At 48.7% G+C, this 20,218-nt stretch overlaps 1 protein-coding gene across 4 annotated transcripts in view; it reads right to left on the bottom strand.

Annotated features, from left to right (window-relative positions):
• LOC144121892 (monocarboxylate transporter 13-like) overlaps nt 1-19,866 on the bottom strand; it is a 206,454-nt gene extending 186,588 nt beyond the window's left edge. The window contains exon 1 of one of the 4 annotated variants that reach the window (XM_077655318.1): nt 19,650-19,856. In XM_077655318.1, the coding sequence (XP_077511444.1) occupies nt 19,650-19,842 (193 nt within the window). In that variant the 5' untranslated portion in view covers nt 19,843-19,856. Of the gene's footprint in view, nt 1-19,649 lie in introns of all 4 variants that reach the window. The other 3 variants (XM_077655319.1, XM_077655328.1, XM_077655324.1) reach the window with 3 other exon arrangements.
• Between the last annotated feature and the right edge of the window lie 352 nt (nt 19,867-20,218).

The following is a 20,218-nucleotide window of genomic DNA, read 5'->3' on the forward strand; positions in this document are numbered from 1 at the left end:
CGAAATCAAATTCCTTGACATTAACATTGCACTGCTTCATTACCAGACATGTAAGATGTTCGAACCTCATGGCGAAAAACCATTGTTGTCATTGCATTGAGACCACTCTAAACTTGTGAAAAGATGTATTGCTCCTCTTGCATTTCTAATGCATTCAAGAAATTCTGCCCCCACCTCATGCATCGAAGTTTTTTACAGAATTGTAAGGCGCTGAGAAACGTTCGGCGCCCTTCCCAAGTTCTTGTGTTTGTCGCGAAAGGCGTTGTGAGATGGTGCGCTAGAAAAAAGTGGGGGTCAATCTAGAGGCTCCGCATAAGAAAGAAAAAGTTGCCGTCATGCCATACTTTCATAAGACGCCCCATAATTGAAAGAGAAATAGCGCAGAGACCTAGCGCTAGAGCGGTTTTTTCGGCACCAAATAAGTTGAGTCACCTGTGCACCAAAACTGTGACAGAAGTGAGAAAGGCGGCCTGCCGTGCACAGAAACATGGCGAAAGTTTTGTTAATTACATTCATAACGTCGTGTATTACATACTTCTTTTATGCGGCAAACAATATGTAGGTCAAACGGGAAGATACCTGAATGGTAGGCTTCAGGAGCACGGCCATGGCGTGAATAATATATGTGGGAAAGGTGAGTCAGCCTTATGCCGCGATTGTCGATGCATATCTTTTCTAAAAAAAGTGAGTTGTTTCAAAAGTGCAAAAAGCAGGCTGAGACGTGAAATAATTGAGGCTGAATGGATTGCACTTTTGTAAAATGACTGTGAAAAGTAGCTCCTCTGCCGCGCTGTTTCCAAAGGAGCTTGCGTATCTAGGTGATATGCTATGGTAGCTCAATGTACTGGTGGCGCAACTGGGATACGATGGCGTAAAACCACCTTTCCTGTGTGCCATAAATCATAGTTTGAAGTTAGCGCTTTGTGTGTCCATCTCAGTCCTTGTCTTTTTTGCGCTACGTTTTCCCCCTATATTCAAGAGTATGAAAAAAAGTAAAAAAAAAAGTATGCGACAGGCAGTATAATATCGGAAGCTTCAAGCGAGTACATATACTATATCTGCGCCAAGGAATGGCCACTAGCCCGGAATAAAACGATGTAACAAGACCCCTGCTAAACGTGCGTGGATTATGAAGCGTGCCGTCTAAAGTTAAGAATCACACCTCGCTGACATTCCTCAAGAGGAAGTTAAGTGTATTATACAGTTGTCATCTGTGGCGCCGGAACTTGGACTAGAACCAAATTCCTTGTAACTAAACTGCAGAAAGAGATCACAATAATTAATGGAAAGGAAGTTATATGAGCAAAAATAAGAGACAGATGAGGATGGATCGTGTGCGAAATTGGTGCTATTGATATACTGGCCGAAATTCTAAGGAAGGAGAGGGCCTAACCGAACGTACAACATGAAGTACACATTATCGATTGTCTGTTGGAGGTAAAGAAAGCAATTCAAAAGACAGCAAAACGCCGTTGGAACCAGCAGAACAAAGTGTAAAATTGATACACCTCCGTCTTAATGCTTTCGCACCTGCTCGATGACGCTTACTCAGCTACTGAACATATTTGAGCAGCACTGCTAGAAGCGCTGCTTTTAATGCAGAAATGCTTTCTTGGGATCCTTTTCGCACTTTCCACGACCGTGTCATGGTTGTGAGCTCGCCCGTTGCGTGGAGGGAAATTAGGAGCGTCCCCTTTAAAGGGGCACGAAAGTGGAATACTTTGTCAGGCTAAATTGACTAAGTAGAGTCGCTTGATAGAAAATACGTAATTGTTCACAATGGACCACTCATAAGCCAGAAAACCACGTTTACAATCATAATCATCAGCCTGAATACACACACTGCAGGGAAAAGGGCTCGCCCGTATCTCCCTAATTAACCCTGACCTGTGCCAGCTGCGGCCACCCTATCCCCGCAAAGTTATGAATCTCATCCGCCCACCTTTCTGCCGCCCCCTGCTACGCTTGCCTTCTTTTGAAATCCATTGCGTTACTCTTAAGGACCATATGTTATCTTGTCTTTGCATTACATGTCTTGCCCAATACCATTTCTTCTTCTTGGTTTAGACTAGAATGTCATTAACCCTCGTATGTCCCCTCCCCCACTCTGCCCTCTCCCGTCTCTTAAATTTACACTGATCATTTTCCTTTCCATAGATAGCTGCGCTGTCCTCCATTTAAGCTGAGCCATTTTCGTTACCTTCCCCGTTTCTGCCTCATAGCTGAGTACTTGCAAGATAGAGCTCTTGTATTTTCTCTTGAGTGAAATTGCGCAAAATGAAGCAAAATTGAAGCACACGTGGCGCCACTACTTGCAAATCACTGCAACTGCCCGTGGGTACTATGGGCCTCGTGCGCTGCAGTTTCAACCGCACTTGTGGCGCCATCTGGGAGGCACAGCGGAAAAAAAATGCAGCTGTCCCGATCCGACGCCGCCGGTCCAGCCGAAACTTTGCTTCTCTGACCTCGTCGTGGCTCTACTCAAGAACAAGCAGAAAATACCTAGTAAAACACACACCTCTGTTTACTGTCGCGTTTATGGCCATCTCTCACCTGAATTCGTGTACAGTGCTTTTTATTTGGGCAGTGAATTTCCCTGTTTTTTGTTGTTGTTTTTTTTTTGGGGGGGGGGGGGGGACTGCGCGGTAACAGCACAGCCTATGACATGAATCTAGCGCAGTGGAAGGAAAAAAAGCCAAGGACCTGGTGGTTCTAGATGAAGCCTTTAGAGTCAGTGATGCTTGACTCTATGCATCAGGGCAAGTCTTCAGACATGACCCGTGAACAGGCGAACGCGACGTCTGCCCGGCCTGCAGAAACGCCTTCCTATGACGCTTTCCTGCGGTTCTCAGCGTTGGCTTCGAGGCAGTCCAGCTCGCCGTAGACGCACGCCACTGGGAGCAAATCCCATAGCAGCAGTGTATTCTAGGCCTTCGATCTGGCTTCCCACAAGAACCAAGAGAAAACGCCCTTTAAGTCAAGCAAGTTTGATTTACTCTTGCTTTTATTGGTGTCATAATGGCTGCAAACTGCGCCAGGAAGCAGTTAAATATTATTGAGCATCGTTTTCCCTGAAAATCATACGAGAGAAAAACTAAACGGCGCTGGCGAGAGGAGTGCGCCTGCAGCGTAGGTAGGCCAGCTAGAGAATGGATAGAGAAAATTGTCAGGTGAGAGTTGTGTACACACAACATACAAAATGTAAACAGATCTGAGAACCACACGCATGAGCGACTACAACTGGCTATATTTACAAAACATAAAAAACATTGTATATACAAAGCCGCGTGTACGTAGAGCCCTGTCGTTACTTAATTAAGCACGCGGCACAGTGCAAGCGGCATGGGTGTTGCACCCGGCCACATATCATCCGAAGTAGCTCCCGCGCGAAGCGTTCACGTCACTGCGCGCACTACCTTGCGATGAGCAAGCGGGATGTCAAGCCCGCCTGCTCGATGTTTGCACAGAGTGCTTGAAAGTGATGCACGGTGAAGAAACGAGCGCAAAAGAATTAGACTCGCCTCCAACCTGAGCCTGCACATATCTCGAAGGTGTTCGAGGTCACTGCTGCACAGAAAGGTTCTCAGCACACATCATGCACAGGCTCGGCGTCGCAAAACGTGCGACCGCACACCAAACCGCTGTTTTTAAAAACACGTCAACATTTCTAGTTGTCCGAAAGCTGCAACTTCACGTGCTGTTAATGTTAAGCTGGACATGCAACGCTGTTTTTGCCGGAGACTGCGCTCAAGCGCGACCCGCCCATCGTTTGGAGCCAGCTAGCGAGAAGGCAAAAGAACGGCGGTGGTGATCGACCCTGCAGGTGGGTACCGACTAAGCTCTCAGAGCGATGTTCTAGTGTGCACATATGCCTTACCCGGCGCTTCAGGGCGGATGTTCGGATACGACCCGTGTTACTGAGGGAGTACTGTGCGGTTTGCCTCCTCGACGAAAGTTCTTTTTTTTTTTGCAACGCCCTCCCGTTGACCGTTTGGCTGCTGAGTTAACTCCTAACAGGTAGCGCCGCCAGGAGTAGCGCTCGCGCCAGGAGACGCACCCAAGGAGCCGGCGGACAAAAAGCGCGCCCGGCCGCGCACGGGTAGTGGCCTGCATTGCCTACCCGCCGCGGTGCCTCAGTAGTTAAGGCACTAGTCTACTGAGCCGGAGTGCCAGGGTTCGAATCCAACCGCGGCGGGCGCGTTTCGACGGAGGCGAAACGCAAAAGGCGCCCGTCTGCTGTGCGATGTCACTGCACGTTAAAAATCCCCAGGAGGTCGAAATTATTCCGGAGCCCCCCACTACGGCACCTCTTTCTTCCTTTCTTCTTTCACTCTCTCCTTTTTCCCTTCCCTTACGGCGCGGTTCGGGTGTCCACCAGGTAAGTAAGAGAGTTACTGCGTCATTTCCTTTCCTCAAAGCACAATTTTCATTTTCGTGCGTTGCGTTGCTCTTAGTTCATTTTGCAACACAAACACGGTGTATGCGAGTGTGCATGCGACTCAAAGCGCAAAAGGGGAAGAGGCTCTGTTCTAACGCGTTGGCGCTGTCGGGAAGACGCATTTCACGGCTCCTTCCGCTGCCGCACACAGCAGCGGATAGCCGCTGTTCGCGCGCGCCACGCGTGAGCTGGCGCCACCATACCACCGCACGAGGCCTATTGGTTCCCCGCCGGCCGCCATCAGTTCATCGCGTTTCCAGCGCGTGTAGATTTTTTTAAAAAACGCATTTCACGAGTGGTTACAATGCATGTGAGCAAGCACATCCCAAGATGGTGCCTGTGGGAGGATCTTGACGCTGGTTCTGGCTCTCACGGAAATAGTACTCCGCCTCAATGAACAACAGGAAAGAGGAGTTTTGTTGCGCGGGAAACACCGAATAGCCTGACAAGGGCGGTTCAATGTGATCGTTCACGATAAAGTATTACCGCTGCTGCACATACTCAGAAGCCGCTGCATTCCACCGCCTTTCCGTGTTTACAGGAATAACCAATTCATATAAGGAAGAACATTTTCATTATTGTCTAGTCACTGACATGCACAGCGCAAAGAACGAGGGCAACATGATCATAAGCAAAAGCAACCCACGATCAGCCCCCGTCACAGTGACAAGCATATCGAAGAATAAACACAAACGAATTTGTGCCAGCCCCAGAGCAAGCTGCGCGAAACTTTCTCCAGTTTTAAACTCCGGGAGAAGTACATATTTCTCCCGCCTGCGACGAATGGACAAGCACGGCGTAAGCTTCTTGTACACCTCGTTGTATGATTACAGATAATCTCACGTTGTAAAGCACGTTAAAATATGCACTCGTACGGGGTATTCACACAACAGAATTCACAACTTTGATGTTCTTCGAATTTGCTTTCGCCCTTTACGTATCAAGAATGAGCAGGACGTGATCGCTCATACGAATGAACGGATGCCGACATTTGTTATTTTCTTAGCAGTGCGAACACCTCGCTAAAAAAAAAATCTGAGGACTATTTCATAGTTCTAATTTTTGCTATTTAACTTCAGTCTCCCTTTAAAAGCACTCGTGGCAGGTGTCGCCATGCTCGGTAATATATTTTTTACTTTTCACTGAGTAATATATCAAACTTGAAAGCACTTGTCATAAATTCTCCCCTTTAATATTGAAATTGCTTTTAATTTTGCGTCACACCAACATGGAATCCTGAACACGTGTATTTAGGTAACTGTCGTGCTTTTAGGCCGTTAATCGGTTACCCGATTTTCTGTGCCGCCTGTCGCACAGAGATTGGTCCTGCCTTCATACCCTTGAATTACATAAATTGAGCGCCTCGGATATTCATGGATTCACTGGTTTTACAATAGGGCTGCAACGGCATCTCTGTGGATACTGCGAAATCTTGTCGCATCGTGTGGTTACTAGATACTTCCAGGTGGTCGGTTTGCGGCACCTATCGAGGTGTGCCAAAACTAGGCCTTCGGCTCTTTCCATATGCTCGGCAGACGGCAGCACTTAAACCCACAAAAACCAAACGAATATATATTGCTGTCAGCACATATTTATTTTAATATTTCATTTCAACTCAGTAGTGCGTGTCGCGTGAAAATTGTAGAGCCCAATTATGGAACCAACATGGAATAATGTTGGTTCCCACGGAGTGGCGTAACTAGTGTAGCTGCACCCGGTGCGGTGGCCAAAACGTCACCCCCCCCCCCTCCTCCTCCTCCTTGTCCTGCACTGCCCGGCTTTATCGCCGTTCTCCGCTTCATTGGGTGGCTCACTCCAACTCTATACTTTTCGAGAGATAATTCAGCACCCAGTAGCATAAAAAACCAACTAGGTGAATGTATTTTGCTAGCCCATATCAGCAGGGCCAGAAAAACAAAACCTCTGAAATTTGCTTTTTGACCAAAGGCTCAGAAATTAAGAGGGAAAAGCAACATTCTTTTGAAGATAAGGACGAATCTGGCGACTAAGAATGCGAAAAGAATTGCAAATATTTTGTGAGCATTACAAAGGTTTGCAACCATATTTGCCGGAAAAGATAGAAACTATTAAAACGGAAACCGACGAAAGAACATTTCAAAATATGCAGAATCAGTTAAGTGGTATCTGCACGAATAACGATAGAAAGAAACCAGTAGTCAAGTGATACAAACACCTTCCGAGCAGTTTCAAACACGTGTACTGATTACGAAAGAATGATCAAGGACATCTGCAGTGGTGAATAGCCCAAGGCCCCGTCAAAGACTGAACAACAATTCAGTTAATTGCTGTTTCAATAAGCAGGCACAAAAAAGAGATGTCAGACAGATACCGTAAGACAACTAACTTAAAGTGCAACAATTACAGAGCCGCATTATTTAATTCTGCAAAACAAACCCCTTTTGAGCTTCTAGAAGTCGTTTACTCCAGTATGTTGAAACAAATACGGATATGTACACACTAGTACTTCACTCCAATTAAAGCATTGGAAGTGACGGCCTGGCAGGCGAGACAAAGTGTGAGCCAGACAAAAAGCAAGGGATGTAGAATTGCATGCAATGGAGGCATTTGGGTTCCAGGTCTTGTTAAAGAATTTTAGTGTGTAAATTTGAGCTGGAAAGATTACGGCAACAGGTTTTAGAATACCGGAAGCGTTTTATTACTAAAATGCACTCTTCAGAAGACGATGACTGTAGGAACGTGTGCTTCAATAATGAACGCTATACGGGAGAAGTCAAAGGGAAATGCCATGTGAAGCTGAAGGAAAATGCAATACGGCAAGTCTGTTTTAGACAATGCCCGAATATACGAGTACATATGTCTCGAAATACAGGCTATTTGGACAAGCGGCTTTATCGGTCTTAAGCATTGCCCTGCTGCTCAGCTGTTTATACATGGGTGTCGATGATTAATTTCTCTTTCGTAAACCAATGAAATTTCTGCGTGGCAGCGATTTCCTGTCAATAATGCAAAGAACCGGTAAGAGAGTTTTTGCAGCCAAAATAAGACTCCTCTGTTGGGAGGGTAACCATATAAAATGAAATTGAATTCGTCTGTTGATGTCAAGGGTTACTAATAATAATAATTGTTTTTTTTTGGGTAAGGAAATGGCGCAGTATCTGTCTCCAAGGGGTACTACACTCACAAGTTTTAACTTAATTTTCTCCGAAATTTTATGTTCTTATGCAGGTAGCCAACATATTGGCACTTCGTGAATGAATTCACTCCCTCAGAGTTTGTATAGAGGAACAACAAAAGAGACAACTTTTTTCTCAACGTGAGGACTGCGCAGCTGCCGATCGTTTCCTGAACTTCTACATTTTTGCCAGTTTGCCTTCAACAGATAACACAGCAAGGCCTGAGAACCTAGTCGTTTCAATCGTAAATGTCAAGCTTTTTTTGATTGGTTGCAAATTTGAAACCCCGACCGTCTCATGAGTGCGAGACAGGGATATCCTGAGGAATATTTGAACGCCTAGTGAAAACGTTCCGCAAGATGAAAAAATTCAACTCAGGGATGAAAGCGAACGAGTGCAATCCTAACCAATGCCTGACCTCAGCTAGGTAAATGCATGCAGCTCCAAGGTGTCTCCATTGGCAATAAATTTTGGCTTTCAGACAGTCAGAAAAGGCTGCGAGTTTCGGAACTGAAAAATTGAGCTCATTCACAGTTAACAAAAGGCACTGCGGACCTCCCGTCCCCTTCTTGTTACTGCTGCTACCCCTTGAGCTCTGCTCCCAGTGTGTAACGCACCCCAACAATAATGCAAAAACTCCTGGGGACAATTTCAGAACGTGAGGTTGTCTGGGCCTTACACGCATGCGTTAACAGCTATCTAGTTTCTCTCAGTGAACGAGAGTAGAGCGACGAGCAGCCTTTTATCACCTCAGCGCAAACCACACGAATGGGAACATTCGCGTAAAGGTGTTAGGTAATGAGAATCTGGACAAAAATATCTAAAGTACCATCTCATGAACATATTAGACATAACTTCATACATTAATATAGCAGTACGAAACGCTTCCGAATCATTGATATTACTACAGAGGAGCAGAAATAAAGCGACTGGATATTTCCTACATCTATTGCGCTCCAGTGGTATGCAGCCTAAATTATTGAATAAATGTCATCATGCTCTTTCCAGATATCCCGTCAGACCACCATGACACCTTCAAAGTATCTTCTGCCATAAGACGACCAACCACCAGCAAGCCAACCCTTACAAAAATTTGTGATGAGTTTCTGATTGCACATATCACACTCATAAGGTGTATCTGATGACTTCCGAGTTTTGTTTCTGATGCACTAGTGATTAATATTGGCTGCCGAGTTTCTGATTAAGACGTGATGTGTTTTCCTATTAAGATTCATTCATTTCTTTTCGATACATGATGAATTCACTGTGCATTTCTGAATGTTTTATGATGTACTTTAACTAGTGTTCTGGCGAAAAAAAAAAGATTGTCGTGAATTCCACTTTTTTATGGCTTTCTAACATCACACAGGAAACTCTGAGGTGTAGCTCCCTTACATGTTATATAAACATCCACTAAACTATTATATGTGCTACTACGCCGAAACGTGGAACAGACCAGGACCGTAATCTGACAATTTTTGCTTCAAGCAGCTTCCGTCAACCCTCTTAAAGGAAGAGGTAATAGATCGAGAATAGAACATTAAAATGTCTATAAGTGCATGCCACACTGGTACACTCACGTTATCTGTATATCTTCATAGCGAGGAGTCATGCTTATATACTCCCGATAAGACGCCCCCTAACAGGCGGTAGTGAGAGGCTGTTAATATTGTGATGACCCCCATAATGCGCAGGTCCACACGGGACGGAGAGGCAAAGAGACACCGTATGGCTCAGTTTAAACAAACAGGTATATTCAATAATTACACATGATTAAGATTATACATCAGAGGCTGGGGCGTCCGAGCTTACGTGTCGACGACTTCATGGGGGCGATGGAGTGGCTCCGGAGTTGGGCTCGAGCGGTTGCTGGCAGAAGCTGCACGCCGTCGGGCTTCGGCGCTGAAGGCCCTCTTGGCGAACGATGTCGTCCTGAGCGTGTATGCAGTAGAATTTCAATAGTCGTCCGTTTCTTCGAGGAGGGTTCACAAATCCTTCCTCTAGTGTCGTTCGGCTTGGAAGATGAACAGGAGGCGAGCTTGTAGATGATGACAGCAGAGCATAATTTTACAACATACATATACAGAGAGTTAAACTGGAAAAAAGCAGAACTGAATTTACAAAAGAACAAACTTTGCACTACTTCACTCATCGACCGGGCAGGTTAGTGCCTAAGTAGCATCACATTACATGCTAAGCATGGAGCCCCAGCTCAGACTGGCCTGGACTGCATCCGTTTACATGCGCTTTTAAGCACTTGATTAACAAAGGACTAAGGGCGGTCATTTTCAGTGGCCCGCCCAAAGCATCAATTCTCCAATGAAAAATAACATGCGAGATGGGGACAACTCCTTGGGTTGGGCTTAGCCTCGAACCCAGATTCTTGTTAACAATACAAACTAAATAAACAACAAAAACGTCACCACTCTCTCTCAAGTGAGAGTATCCACAGGCTCTCCCTTCGGAGCTAATCCTTGCCTCAGGCATGCATACCGCCACCCACCATCGGTCCGCGTCGTTCGTCAGCAACAGAGGAGGGGGCGAAAGCGCCCTCGATGCTGCCGCGCTACCGACGGCGGGACACAGCTAATAATCGTGAAGGGGTTCGTCTGTCGCTCCGGGAAACCAGATTAAGGGTCGCGCCTGTCTTTCCACATTCTTGGCGAGTACTGCCTGTCTGTCTGACAGGTGTCCGTCACGGCCCTTCTGGGAATGCGCTTTTGTTCACGAGGCACCGCGGGAAGCTGTGGGTGCCTTCCCGGCGATAGCCCACGTCGTAAGGGGGTGGGGGGTCCGTGCGTCAAGCGACAATTTTCGTTCCCGGTATGTACTCGGGGCTCTCGCTTATACTGGGGAGCGGTTTCCGCGTGTGCCGGCGTCCTGCTTTCTGCAAAGGTATGCAGCTGGAAAAGAGGGGCGGCCTTAAGCCCCAACTCGATGCACACACAAGGAATGTACCTCGTAGCACACAAGGAATGTCACACTCGCTCACCCTCCAGAAGAATGTTCTCCGAACATTTGAGTCCCTGCAGCTCCCCTTGTCTTTCTGAATCGCCTCGCACAGTGCGTCCGACAAAACACTTTTCGCTGCACTCAACACCACTGCACAACACCATATGCCTCCGCTGTCATAACTGGCGTCTCCAGGGGCAGCACTGATCTTCTTTTACAGATAAACATGAAACTCAGCACCCAAGCCTCTCTTTTCTAGTCCAAACTGGACGAATTAAATTTACCACAGTTATAAAGGAGCTCCCGCTTCTAGCACGATCACGGCACAGACAAAAATATAGATAACGAAAGGAAGTAGGGCAGGTTCTGCATGCGCTCCGCATGCTCTCCTGTGAAGGTGTTACTTAATGACAGAAAGGTTTAACTACCAACTCCGATAACTTAACACATAAGCACATAGCAATGTTATGAGCTGTGGCATTACACAATTCTAACCAGTTCAAAACTCCGCTCTGTTTACGCCATTAGTCCGACTTAGCTTTCCGATTTCGCAGCGGATATCGGCCTTCATGAGTCATACTAAGTAAGTCTGTGCCCCTTTGTCTGCTTTGGGACTCGCGAGGGCTCGTGGCAGGAGCCTCTCCTGGCGTTATCTGCGCGGCAACCTCGCGCGCTTCTTCTTCTAGCAATGCATGAAGTAAATCCGGTGGCATTCTGGCCGTCACCTCTGGCGCCTGCCGAACAAATGCAGGAGAGGGCGTTTCTTGCGAACTATCTGCGCGCTCCGCTTCACTTCTGTCCCCATCAAAATCCGCGCTTTCCCTTTCCTCATTTCGTGAATACTGAACCGGTGCCGACTTGAGGCGATTTGCGTGTATCCTTATCAAGCGCCGGTTCACGTCTCGGACTCTGAAGTTTACCGGAGAAAGCTTCTCGACAACCTCGCACGGTCCTCTCCACGTCGTCTGGAACTTACGAGCTAGCCCAATCTGCCTTTGGCAGTTTTCAATGTACACGCTGTCCCCCACATTAAACGGCGCGTCTCTAGCACTGCGATCGTGCACCTCCTTCCTGCGCTTCGCCGCTTTCTTTAAGGCCTCCTTTGCGATGTCCCTCGCCACTTGCAAGCGCGATTCTAGCTCCACCTTATAGTCGTCCAGTGAAGCGTATGGGACACGACGGGGGCCCTCTGGCACTTCACTAGGCTGGTCCGGGTCTCGGCCGTAGAGAAGAAAGAATGGCGATTCGCCCGTGCTCTCGTGTGCTGCGGAATTGTAGGCAAACATTGCATACGGGAGCCACAAATCCCAGTCCCGCTGGTCGCGCGAAACAAAATGCGACAGGAACCCGGCCACGGTTTGGTTCAGTCGGTCCACCGCGCCGTTGCAAGCCGGATGGTACGGTGTTGTCTGCTTCTTAGCGATCTTAAGCAGCTCGCAAACTCTCCTCATTAGCTGCGACACGAAGTTCGTTCCCCGATCTGTCAAGAGTTGCCTCGGGGGTCCATGTCGGAGCACGATCTGTTCGACAAATGCTCTTGCAACCGTGTCTGCCTTCTGATCTGGGAGTGCTACCGCTTCCGCGTATTTTGAAAGGTGATCGACAAATACTAAAATGTACTTGTTTCCGGAAGTGGTCGTGGGCAATGGGCCCATTATGTCCATACCTGACCGCTCGAAGGGAGCCGAAACCTCAGGGAACGGCTGAATTGGAGCTGGTCTTCGTCCCTTGGGTGTTTTTCTTTCGAGACAGGAATGACACTTCGCACAGTAGCCTCTAACATCCTGTCGCATGCCACTCCAAAAGTACAAACGCTCCACACGCCTGCGTGTCTTCGCTACGCCAAAATGACCGGCGCATGGCGCATCGTGAAACGCGCGAAGAACCCTTTCTGTCCACGACCGAGGTATGACGACTCTCTCCCAAGCGGTTTTCTCTGGTCTCCCTTTCCTGGTTGGCCTCGTGCGCCGACACAGGGTGCCGTCTTTGCCAATGAAATAACCTAGCTGTTCGGGGTGAGACGGTGCGCCCTCTAAGCTTCCGATTATTCGCTTCAGGTCAGGATCTTTGCACTGCTCTGTGCGTAATTCGGCGGGGTCGACTACGGGGACAAACTCATCTATAGCTGCCACGGCAGCTGTGCGGCTGAGTGCATCAGCATTCAGATGCGTCTTTCCTGACTTGTGCTCAACTTCAAAGCAGTATTCCTGCAGGTGTAGATTCCATCTAGCGAGTCGCGAGCTAGGGTCCCTGACACTCATCACCCATTTCAGAGGATGGCAGTCTGTGACTAGCTTGAATTTGCGGCCGTAAAGGTAGCATCTGAAGTGCTTTACTGCCCAGACAACGGCGAGGCACTCCCTTTCCGTAGCTCCGTACTTTTGCTCTGTGGGGCTCAGCTGTCGGCTAGCAAAAGCAACGGGATGTTCTTTGCCCTCGATAACCTGAGAGAGCACGGCACCAACTGCGAACTTTGACGCATCTGTGGCCATAACGAAGGGCAAATTAAAATCCGGGTGGCGCAACAGCGGTGCACTCATTAGCTTCCTTTTCAGGGCCCCAAAAGCATTCTCCGCGTTTTCGTCCCAGCGAAAGGCGACATTTTTGGCTGTTAAGGCGGTGAGCGGCTTAGCGAGCTTGGCGAACTCCTCTATGTGCCTTCGGTAGTAACCGATCAGGCCGAGAAACTGCCGGACCTGGCGGACGCTAGTCGGGGATGGAAAATCCGAGACACACCTTAGTTTCTCAGGGTCCGGTCGCACGCCGTCAGCTGAAACAACGTGCCCGAGGTATTTCACCTCGTTTTTGAGGAATTGGCACTTAGAGGGCTTTAGCTTGAGACCCGCTCCTCTTAGTCGCACCAAAACCTGCTCAATATCGCGCAAATGGTTCTCAAAACTGTCACTGTATATGATAATGTCATCCATATACACGAAGCACAGCCTCCCCAGAAGACCTGCCAGGATAACATCAGCGGTTTTCTGCCAGACAGCAGGGCTGTTGGCCAGACCTATCGGCATTCTTTTCCATTCATAGTGCCCTGAGGGCGTGTTGAATGCCGTTTTCTCGGCATCTGCCGGATCCATTGCTATCTGCCAGAATCCCGCCGCCATGTCCACTACCGTGAAGTACCTGGCAGAGCCCAGCTGAGAAAGCGTCTCCTGTATATTGGGGATGGGGTATGGATCGATGCGAGTTACGGCATTTAGTTTGCGGTAGTCCACTACCAATCGATACGAGCCATCTGGCTTTTCCACCAATAGTGCTGGTGCTCCCCAGGGTGACTTTGAGTGTTCGACAATGCCGCGATCAATCAGGTCCTGCACCTGCCGCTCCATCTCCTCACGTTGGGAGTAAGGAATCCTGTACGCACGCTGGTAAACGGGCGATGAAGTGCCGGTTTCTATCCTGTGCTTTATAACGCCACAGCAGCCCAAATCCAGGTTGGACGCGGCGAATACCTCCGAGTAGTCGTTCAGCAAACCAGCCAGAGCCTCCCTCTCCCTGGATTTTACGTGAGAAAGATCGAACGACACCTTTGGAGCAGCCGAAGGACTAGCATGCTCTACAGTTGCGAGTACCGTATCGGTGGGCTCACGTTGCTCTATCGCAGAGGTGAAGAAAGCCAATGTTTTGTTCTTGGGAAGGCTCAGTGGCTGCTGGCTACAGTTAACCACCCGTAGGGGCACTCTGTGGGCGTCATTAACTGTCACGAGGCACGCGGCTGCCTTCAGGCCATTGCTGAGAGAGTCGACCGGCTCAAGCACTCCCACGGCGCCGCTCTCTACATCTGAAGGCACAAACGCGTACAAAATGTGCTCCGACCAAGGAAGGACGACCGCCTCCTCGACCAGCCGGACGGCAACCCGCGAATATACCTTCTCCAATGATCCCACTGTTTGACGGGTGTCAATATCGGTAATGCGAATCTCAGCCCCTCTCCTGTTCAAAAACGGAACTTTTGAGCCGCCCGCATTAACCTCTTCCTCAGAGAATGAGACTACTACCTTCCCTTTTCTCAAAAAATCCTGCCCTAATATACCTGACACTCCGTTTGGCAGAGACACCGTGTCCGGGCATACGTAGCAGGGGTGCTCCAATGCAATTCCGCCGAGAGAGAAGTGTAACCGGTAGAGTCCACTTATGCCAAGAGGATCCCCCGTTATGCCTACAAATTTGGTTGCCATACCACCAGACGCTTCCAACACCTCGCGGTCCCCCTTCCTTCGAAGCGTGTTAAAACTGCTCTCCTTAAGCAATGTCACCTTTGACCCCGTATCTATCAACAATTCCATACAACAACCGTTTAACTTGCAACGCACAACAGGGCATGCCTCGTCGGCCCCACAAACTACCACCACCTCATCATCTACTGCTCCCTCCCCACGCTCCTCAGGCTGGGGAGGACTAACTAGTTTTTTGACTCGGTATCTGGAGCCCCGCTGTAGGCTTGCTTAGGGCGTGTCTCGCCTGCTTCTCTTTGTGGCTCCCCATGGCGCACGTTTTGGCAGAACCTGGCGATGTGTCCGCGACCCTGGCAAGCGAAGCATACGATTTCTTTAAAATCTCGTATACCGCGCCTGTAGCTTTGTGGCGGTCTCCGGTTTCCCGCGAATGGGCGCTGTTGAGCACGCGCTTCAACCTGGCGTTCTACCTGCTGAGATAGCAGCTGTTCTAAGCGATCTAACCGCTCTGTCAAGAGAGCAACCTCAGGGTTGAGCACCGCTCTCTCTATGACGCGTACTCTCGCTGCGGCTGTCGTTAACGCCTCATTTTGTTCCTCATCCAATGCGGCCTCCACGGCTTGGTCGAAATTGCTCGGCTTGCGCGAGAGCACGAACCGGCGCACGGGGTCTTGCAGACCAGCCACGAACAAAGCGGTCATTTCCTCTTTAAGTAGATCCTCCGCGTATTTCTTCCTTAGCTGGTCTCCTTCCTCCTCCCTGCTTAACGTATCGCGTGCTAGGCGCTGAAGCCGCGACGCAAATGTTCGCACGTCCTCCCCTACCATCTGTCCGGCGTCACGGAACCTCTGTACCCGCACGTGACGTGGTTCAGTGTCGAAATGCTCAAACGCGAGCTTCTCAAATTCCGCAAATGATTTTGTGGATTTTACTTTTTCGTCTCGCCATGCAAAATCATGAGCAGCTCCTGCCATCTTACACCTCGCCATTCCCAGCATTTGAGCATCGGACCATCCCCCCATTTTCCCAATCTCTTCTAGCATGGAAAAGAAATCGCAGATTGGAACCCCTGTCTTATCTCCTGTAAACATCGGAATGACGCTTCCTAATGCCAGCATGCTTGCTCCGAGCGACGGCTGTGGAATGGGAGCTCCCTCAGATAAAGACATTTTTTTTTCAAGCCCTCCGGTGCCTCAAGCCTCTCAAATGGGGGTAAAAGTCCCACAATCAGTCCCGTGATTCCCTTTTGATTACAATTTTGAAGTCATGAATGTCGCAGCATTCAGAGGACATTTGCTTTTGAGACCCCACTTCTGACACCAGTGTGATGACCCCCATAATGCGCAGGTCCACACGGGACGGAGAGGCAAAGAGACACCGTATGGCTCAGTTTAAACAAACAGGTATATTCAATAATTACACATGATTAAGATTATACATCAGAGGCTGGGGCGTCCGAGCTTACGTGTCGACGACTTCATGGGGGCGATGGAGTGGCTCCGGAGTTGGGCTCGAGCGGTTGCTGGCAGAAGCTGCACGCCGTCGGGCTTCGGCGCTGAAGGCCCTCTTGGCGAACGATGTCGTCCTGAGCGTGTATGCAGTAGAATTTCAATAGTCGTCCGTTTCTTCGAGGAGGGTTCACAAACCCTTCCTCTAGTGTCGTTCGGCTTGGAAGATGAACAGGAGGCGAGCTTGTAGATGATGACAGCAGAGCATAATTTTACAACATACATATACAGAGAGTTAAACTGGAAAAAAGCAGAACTGAATTTACAAAAGAACAAACTTTGCACTACTTCACTCATCGACCGGGCAGGTTAGTGCCTAAGTAGCATCACATTACATGCTAAGCATGGAGCCCCAGCTCAGACTGGCCTGGACTGCATCCGTTTACATGCGCTTTTAAGCACTTGATTAACAAAGGACTAAGGGCGGTCATTTTCAGTGGCCCGCCCAAAGCATCAATTCTCCAATGAAAAATAACATGCGAGATGGGGACAACCCCTTGGGTTGGGCTTAGCCTCGAACCCAGATTCTTGTTAACAATACAAACTAAATAAACAACAAAAACGTCACCACTCTCTCTCAAGTGAGAGTATCCACAGGCTCTCCCTTCGGAGCTAATCCTTGCCTCAGGCATGCATACCGCCACCCACCATCGGTCCGCGTCGTTCGTCAGCAACAGAGGAGGGGACGAAAGCGCCCTCGATGCTGCCGCGCTACCGACGGCGGGACACAGCTAATAATCGTGAAGGGGTTCGTCTGTCGCTCCGGGAAACCAGATTAAGGGTCGCGCCTGTCTTTCCACATTCTTGGCGAGTACTGCCTGTCTGTCTTACAGGTGTCCGTCACGGCCCTTCTGGGAATGCGCTTTTGTTCACGAGGCACCGCGGGAAGCTGTGGGTGCCTTCCCGGCGATAGCCCACGTCGTAAGGGGGTGGGGGGTCCGTGCGTCAAGCGACAATTTTCGTTCCCGGTATGTACTCGGGGCTCTCGCTTATACTGGGGAGCGGTTTCCGCGTGTGCCGGCGTCCTGCTTTCTGCAAAGGTATGCAGCTGGAAAAGAGGGGCGGCCTTAAGCCCCAACTCGATGCACACACAAGGAATGTACCTCGTAGCACACAAGGAATGTCACAATAAGTACAGTTTTCTGAAATAATTTTGGCGTCATATGCACAATACCTGGCGGGTACAAATGAAGAGATTTAACAGCAGAGTTCTCATAGTAGATGTGAGTGCTGCATGAGAAATTAAAAAAAAAATGTCTGAGGCGGTGCTTGAAACGAATACTTTCTTCATGCTTGAGAAAAACTTTTTTTCATCTTGGAAAGTTCACGCAAAAACACATTAGAAATTTATGTTGTTAGTCCGTGGCGAAAAAGTTAATGCCAAAATTCAACAAATGTTATTTCAGTCAGGTACTAAAACTAATTAAGAATTTATGATGTCGGGTTGATGCAAAAAGACAACATATGTGGCATTTGTGATTAATTGCTAATGACTCACCACGATTAAATCATAATAATATCCCAATTTAAATATGCGTTTCTATACGGGAACATTACCCGACGATTGTGCCCATTTTTCGCGAAGGCCAATAGTGCTCGACTGGTTCAAGCATCATGCACCCTTTTGACAAGACCCGCATCGAAGCAGCGCCTGTTCTGTACGCCCTCGCGAATTTTTAGGGACGGTTGGCTCGCAGGCTACGCGCGCACGGCCGCTGCTGCGCACACTTTGGCAAAGTATAAAATGACATCGTGCTGAGTGATTGGCTAGTAGGCCTTTACGTGCTCTGGCCTGTAATCATTCACTTCGTTTCTGCACACTTGCTAACCAGTGTCCAATAGCTTTCTTGAATTATTGCGGCATAAGTCACAAAGACAACTTGCGCCACTAAATTGCACTTTTGCTGAAACATAACAAGCTATCAAATAGTCTGTGGAAACCTGTTTCCCCCCTCCGTTTCGACGCGGCCCGTCTTCATCATCGGCGGTCAGGACAGCACCGGTTGGGCGAGGAGGGAAGTCTCCCTCATGGGGGAAAGAGAACGGTGACGGGAGCGCCACCTCGTAGGTTACCCGGAATTCTGCGGGACCGGACAGAGTCTCTTCGGTATCCGGGCAGCGTTGTGAGCGGTTGCAGCCGCACGCTCTCATCACCTTGCGCGGCAGGCGCACGGGGATCCGTTTTGCCTTTCCGCTGGACTTCTGGTTCCAGGCACCGAAGTGCGCGCAGCGAACGCGCGCTCTTCCCCAGCATATGTTCAGGGATAGCTTTGCCCCAAGAATACGGTGCGCACTGGAAAACCCGGCCGCCATTGTCGGCGCATACAAATGTTCGCCGCCGATACTTCAGAAGTCGCGCCCCTGCCCCGGCCGGTACGTCGGAAGTCCTTCTTAGGTAGCCTTTTGCTTCCGAGGAATGCCTCGTTGATGTTGTGCAGCTAGCTGGCTCGCTCTGTTTATTAATTGCAAGTGTAATAAATAGCATGAGTGTTCACGCTGTGTCGTCCCCTTCGTTTGTTTCCCTCGAGCACGAACTCCTCCGCGGTTAGCGAGCGGGAACGCTGCATCCGCGGAGTGGGAAAGCGGGCGGGGCGGAACGCTTTGTCCCCCGTAGTTCCACAAGTCATAGTGCACACATAAAATAACTAGCCACACAATTAACAAGACATCATCATGGGCACTGGTGAAACCATTTTCATGGCAAAACTAGCATTTTTAAGAAACTTTTTTCCGTCGAGCACTAATAAATTAGAACTGACAGCCATTGCGTTGTTTAATGGGCACTGACCCCATTTCCAGTACTCTGAATAGTTTTAGTATACTAAATTAGAAAGGTCGAGGAAAAATTATTGGAGCAATGCGTTTGGTGCATTCTGTTTATTACTGCTATGTATGCGCTATACATGAGTCGCTTTTTGGTTTTTGTTTTGTTTCTCAGCGCTCTAATATATTCTGACTTATTTCATATCGTACAGCTCGTACTGCCCGGGGCTGCCAAAGCTGGCAGTATTAAGGAAAAAAATGTTACCTGGAGCACTTGCGGAAGTTACGTGCGACTAATGCGAAAGCATTGAAAATCTGTAACAATTGTATTTGATTTTCATCCTGTGTGTATTTGAACTCTGTTCTAATTATATTCTTTCGTTGTTGGTGCAGTTGTAATAGTACCGGCTATTACTGGTTAACATTTCGTATATTCCCGCGTTTGAGGACGTCACCCTGTTTAAAGCAATCACTAGTTTGGTACGCTGTCACTTTTGGGGCGACGCCGGGTTTTCATGTCTATGAGTGATGTAATGTTTGCGCATTAATAAAATATTCTATGTGAACGTTCTCATGCTTTAGAGTATACTATACGTGCGGAAGGTAATCCGTTGAAGTTAGACTCGAGTAGAGAAAAATGTGCACAGACCTTTCTCTCCGGCCAGTAAGCAGCCAGCGGGCTGCAACGTTGGGCCGACCGGCCGCGCTGACCCACTTCCATGGGGATCTGATGTTACTGTCCACAGAAAGAAGCGTTCAGCTGCGACGCGCTGAAGGTGCTCGTTGATTTGTATACGTGTTTTTTTCCTTTTGGTAGGAATGACATTCGTTGGGAACAACATAAAGAGTAGCAGCCTCTACAACGACACCTGCGTTGTGGAGGATGATAGCGCGCACCCTCTGTCACGAACACATTGGCGAGCTGGACTCCGCCACTACGCCGTTAAAGCGCGCATCCGACCAGGATCCCGCCGAAAAAAAAGCGCATGCGCATCGCTTCCGCCGTACTCTTCTAAACCTTGTTCGAAGCTATTTTCAGCGCTACCGACCGGTTTGCGGTGAGGGCTAAAGTTCGCTTCGTATTGAAAAAAACATTCCTTTCGGGGATCATAAAAACAATGCCTCACGTCCAACACGTGTCTATTGGCGGAGATGCGCTTCTATTTGTGCATTGCTGATGGTCTGCGATCGTTTCCTGCCTCATAGGCTTGATCTCAC

This window comes from Amblyomma americanum, chromosome 2 (assembly GCF_052857255.1).
Source record: "Amblyomma americanum isolate KBUSLIRL-KWMA chromosome 2, ASM5285725v1, whole genome shotgun sequence".
In the NCBI taxonomy this organism is placed as follows: domain Eukaryota; kingdom Metazoa; phylum Arthropoda; class Arachnida; order Ixodida; family Ixodidae; genus Amblyomma; species Amblyomma americanum.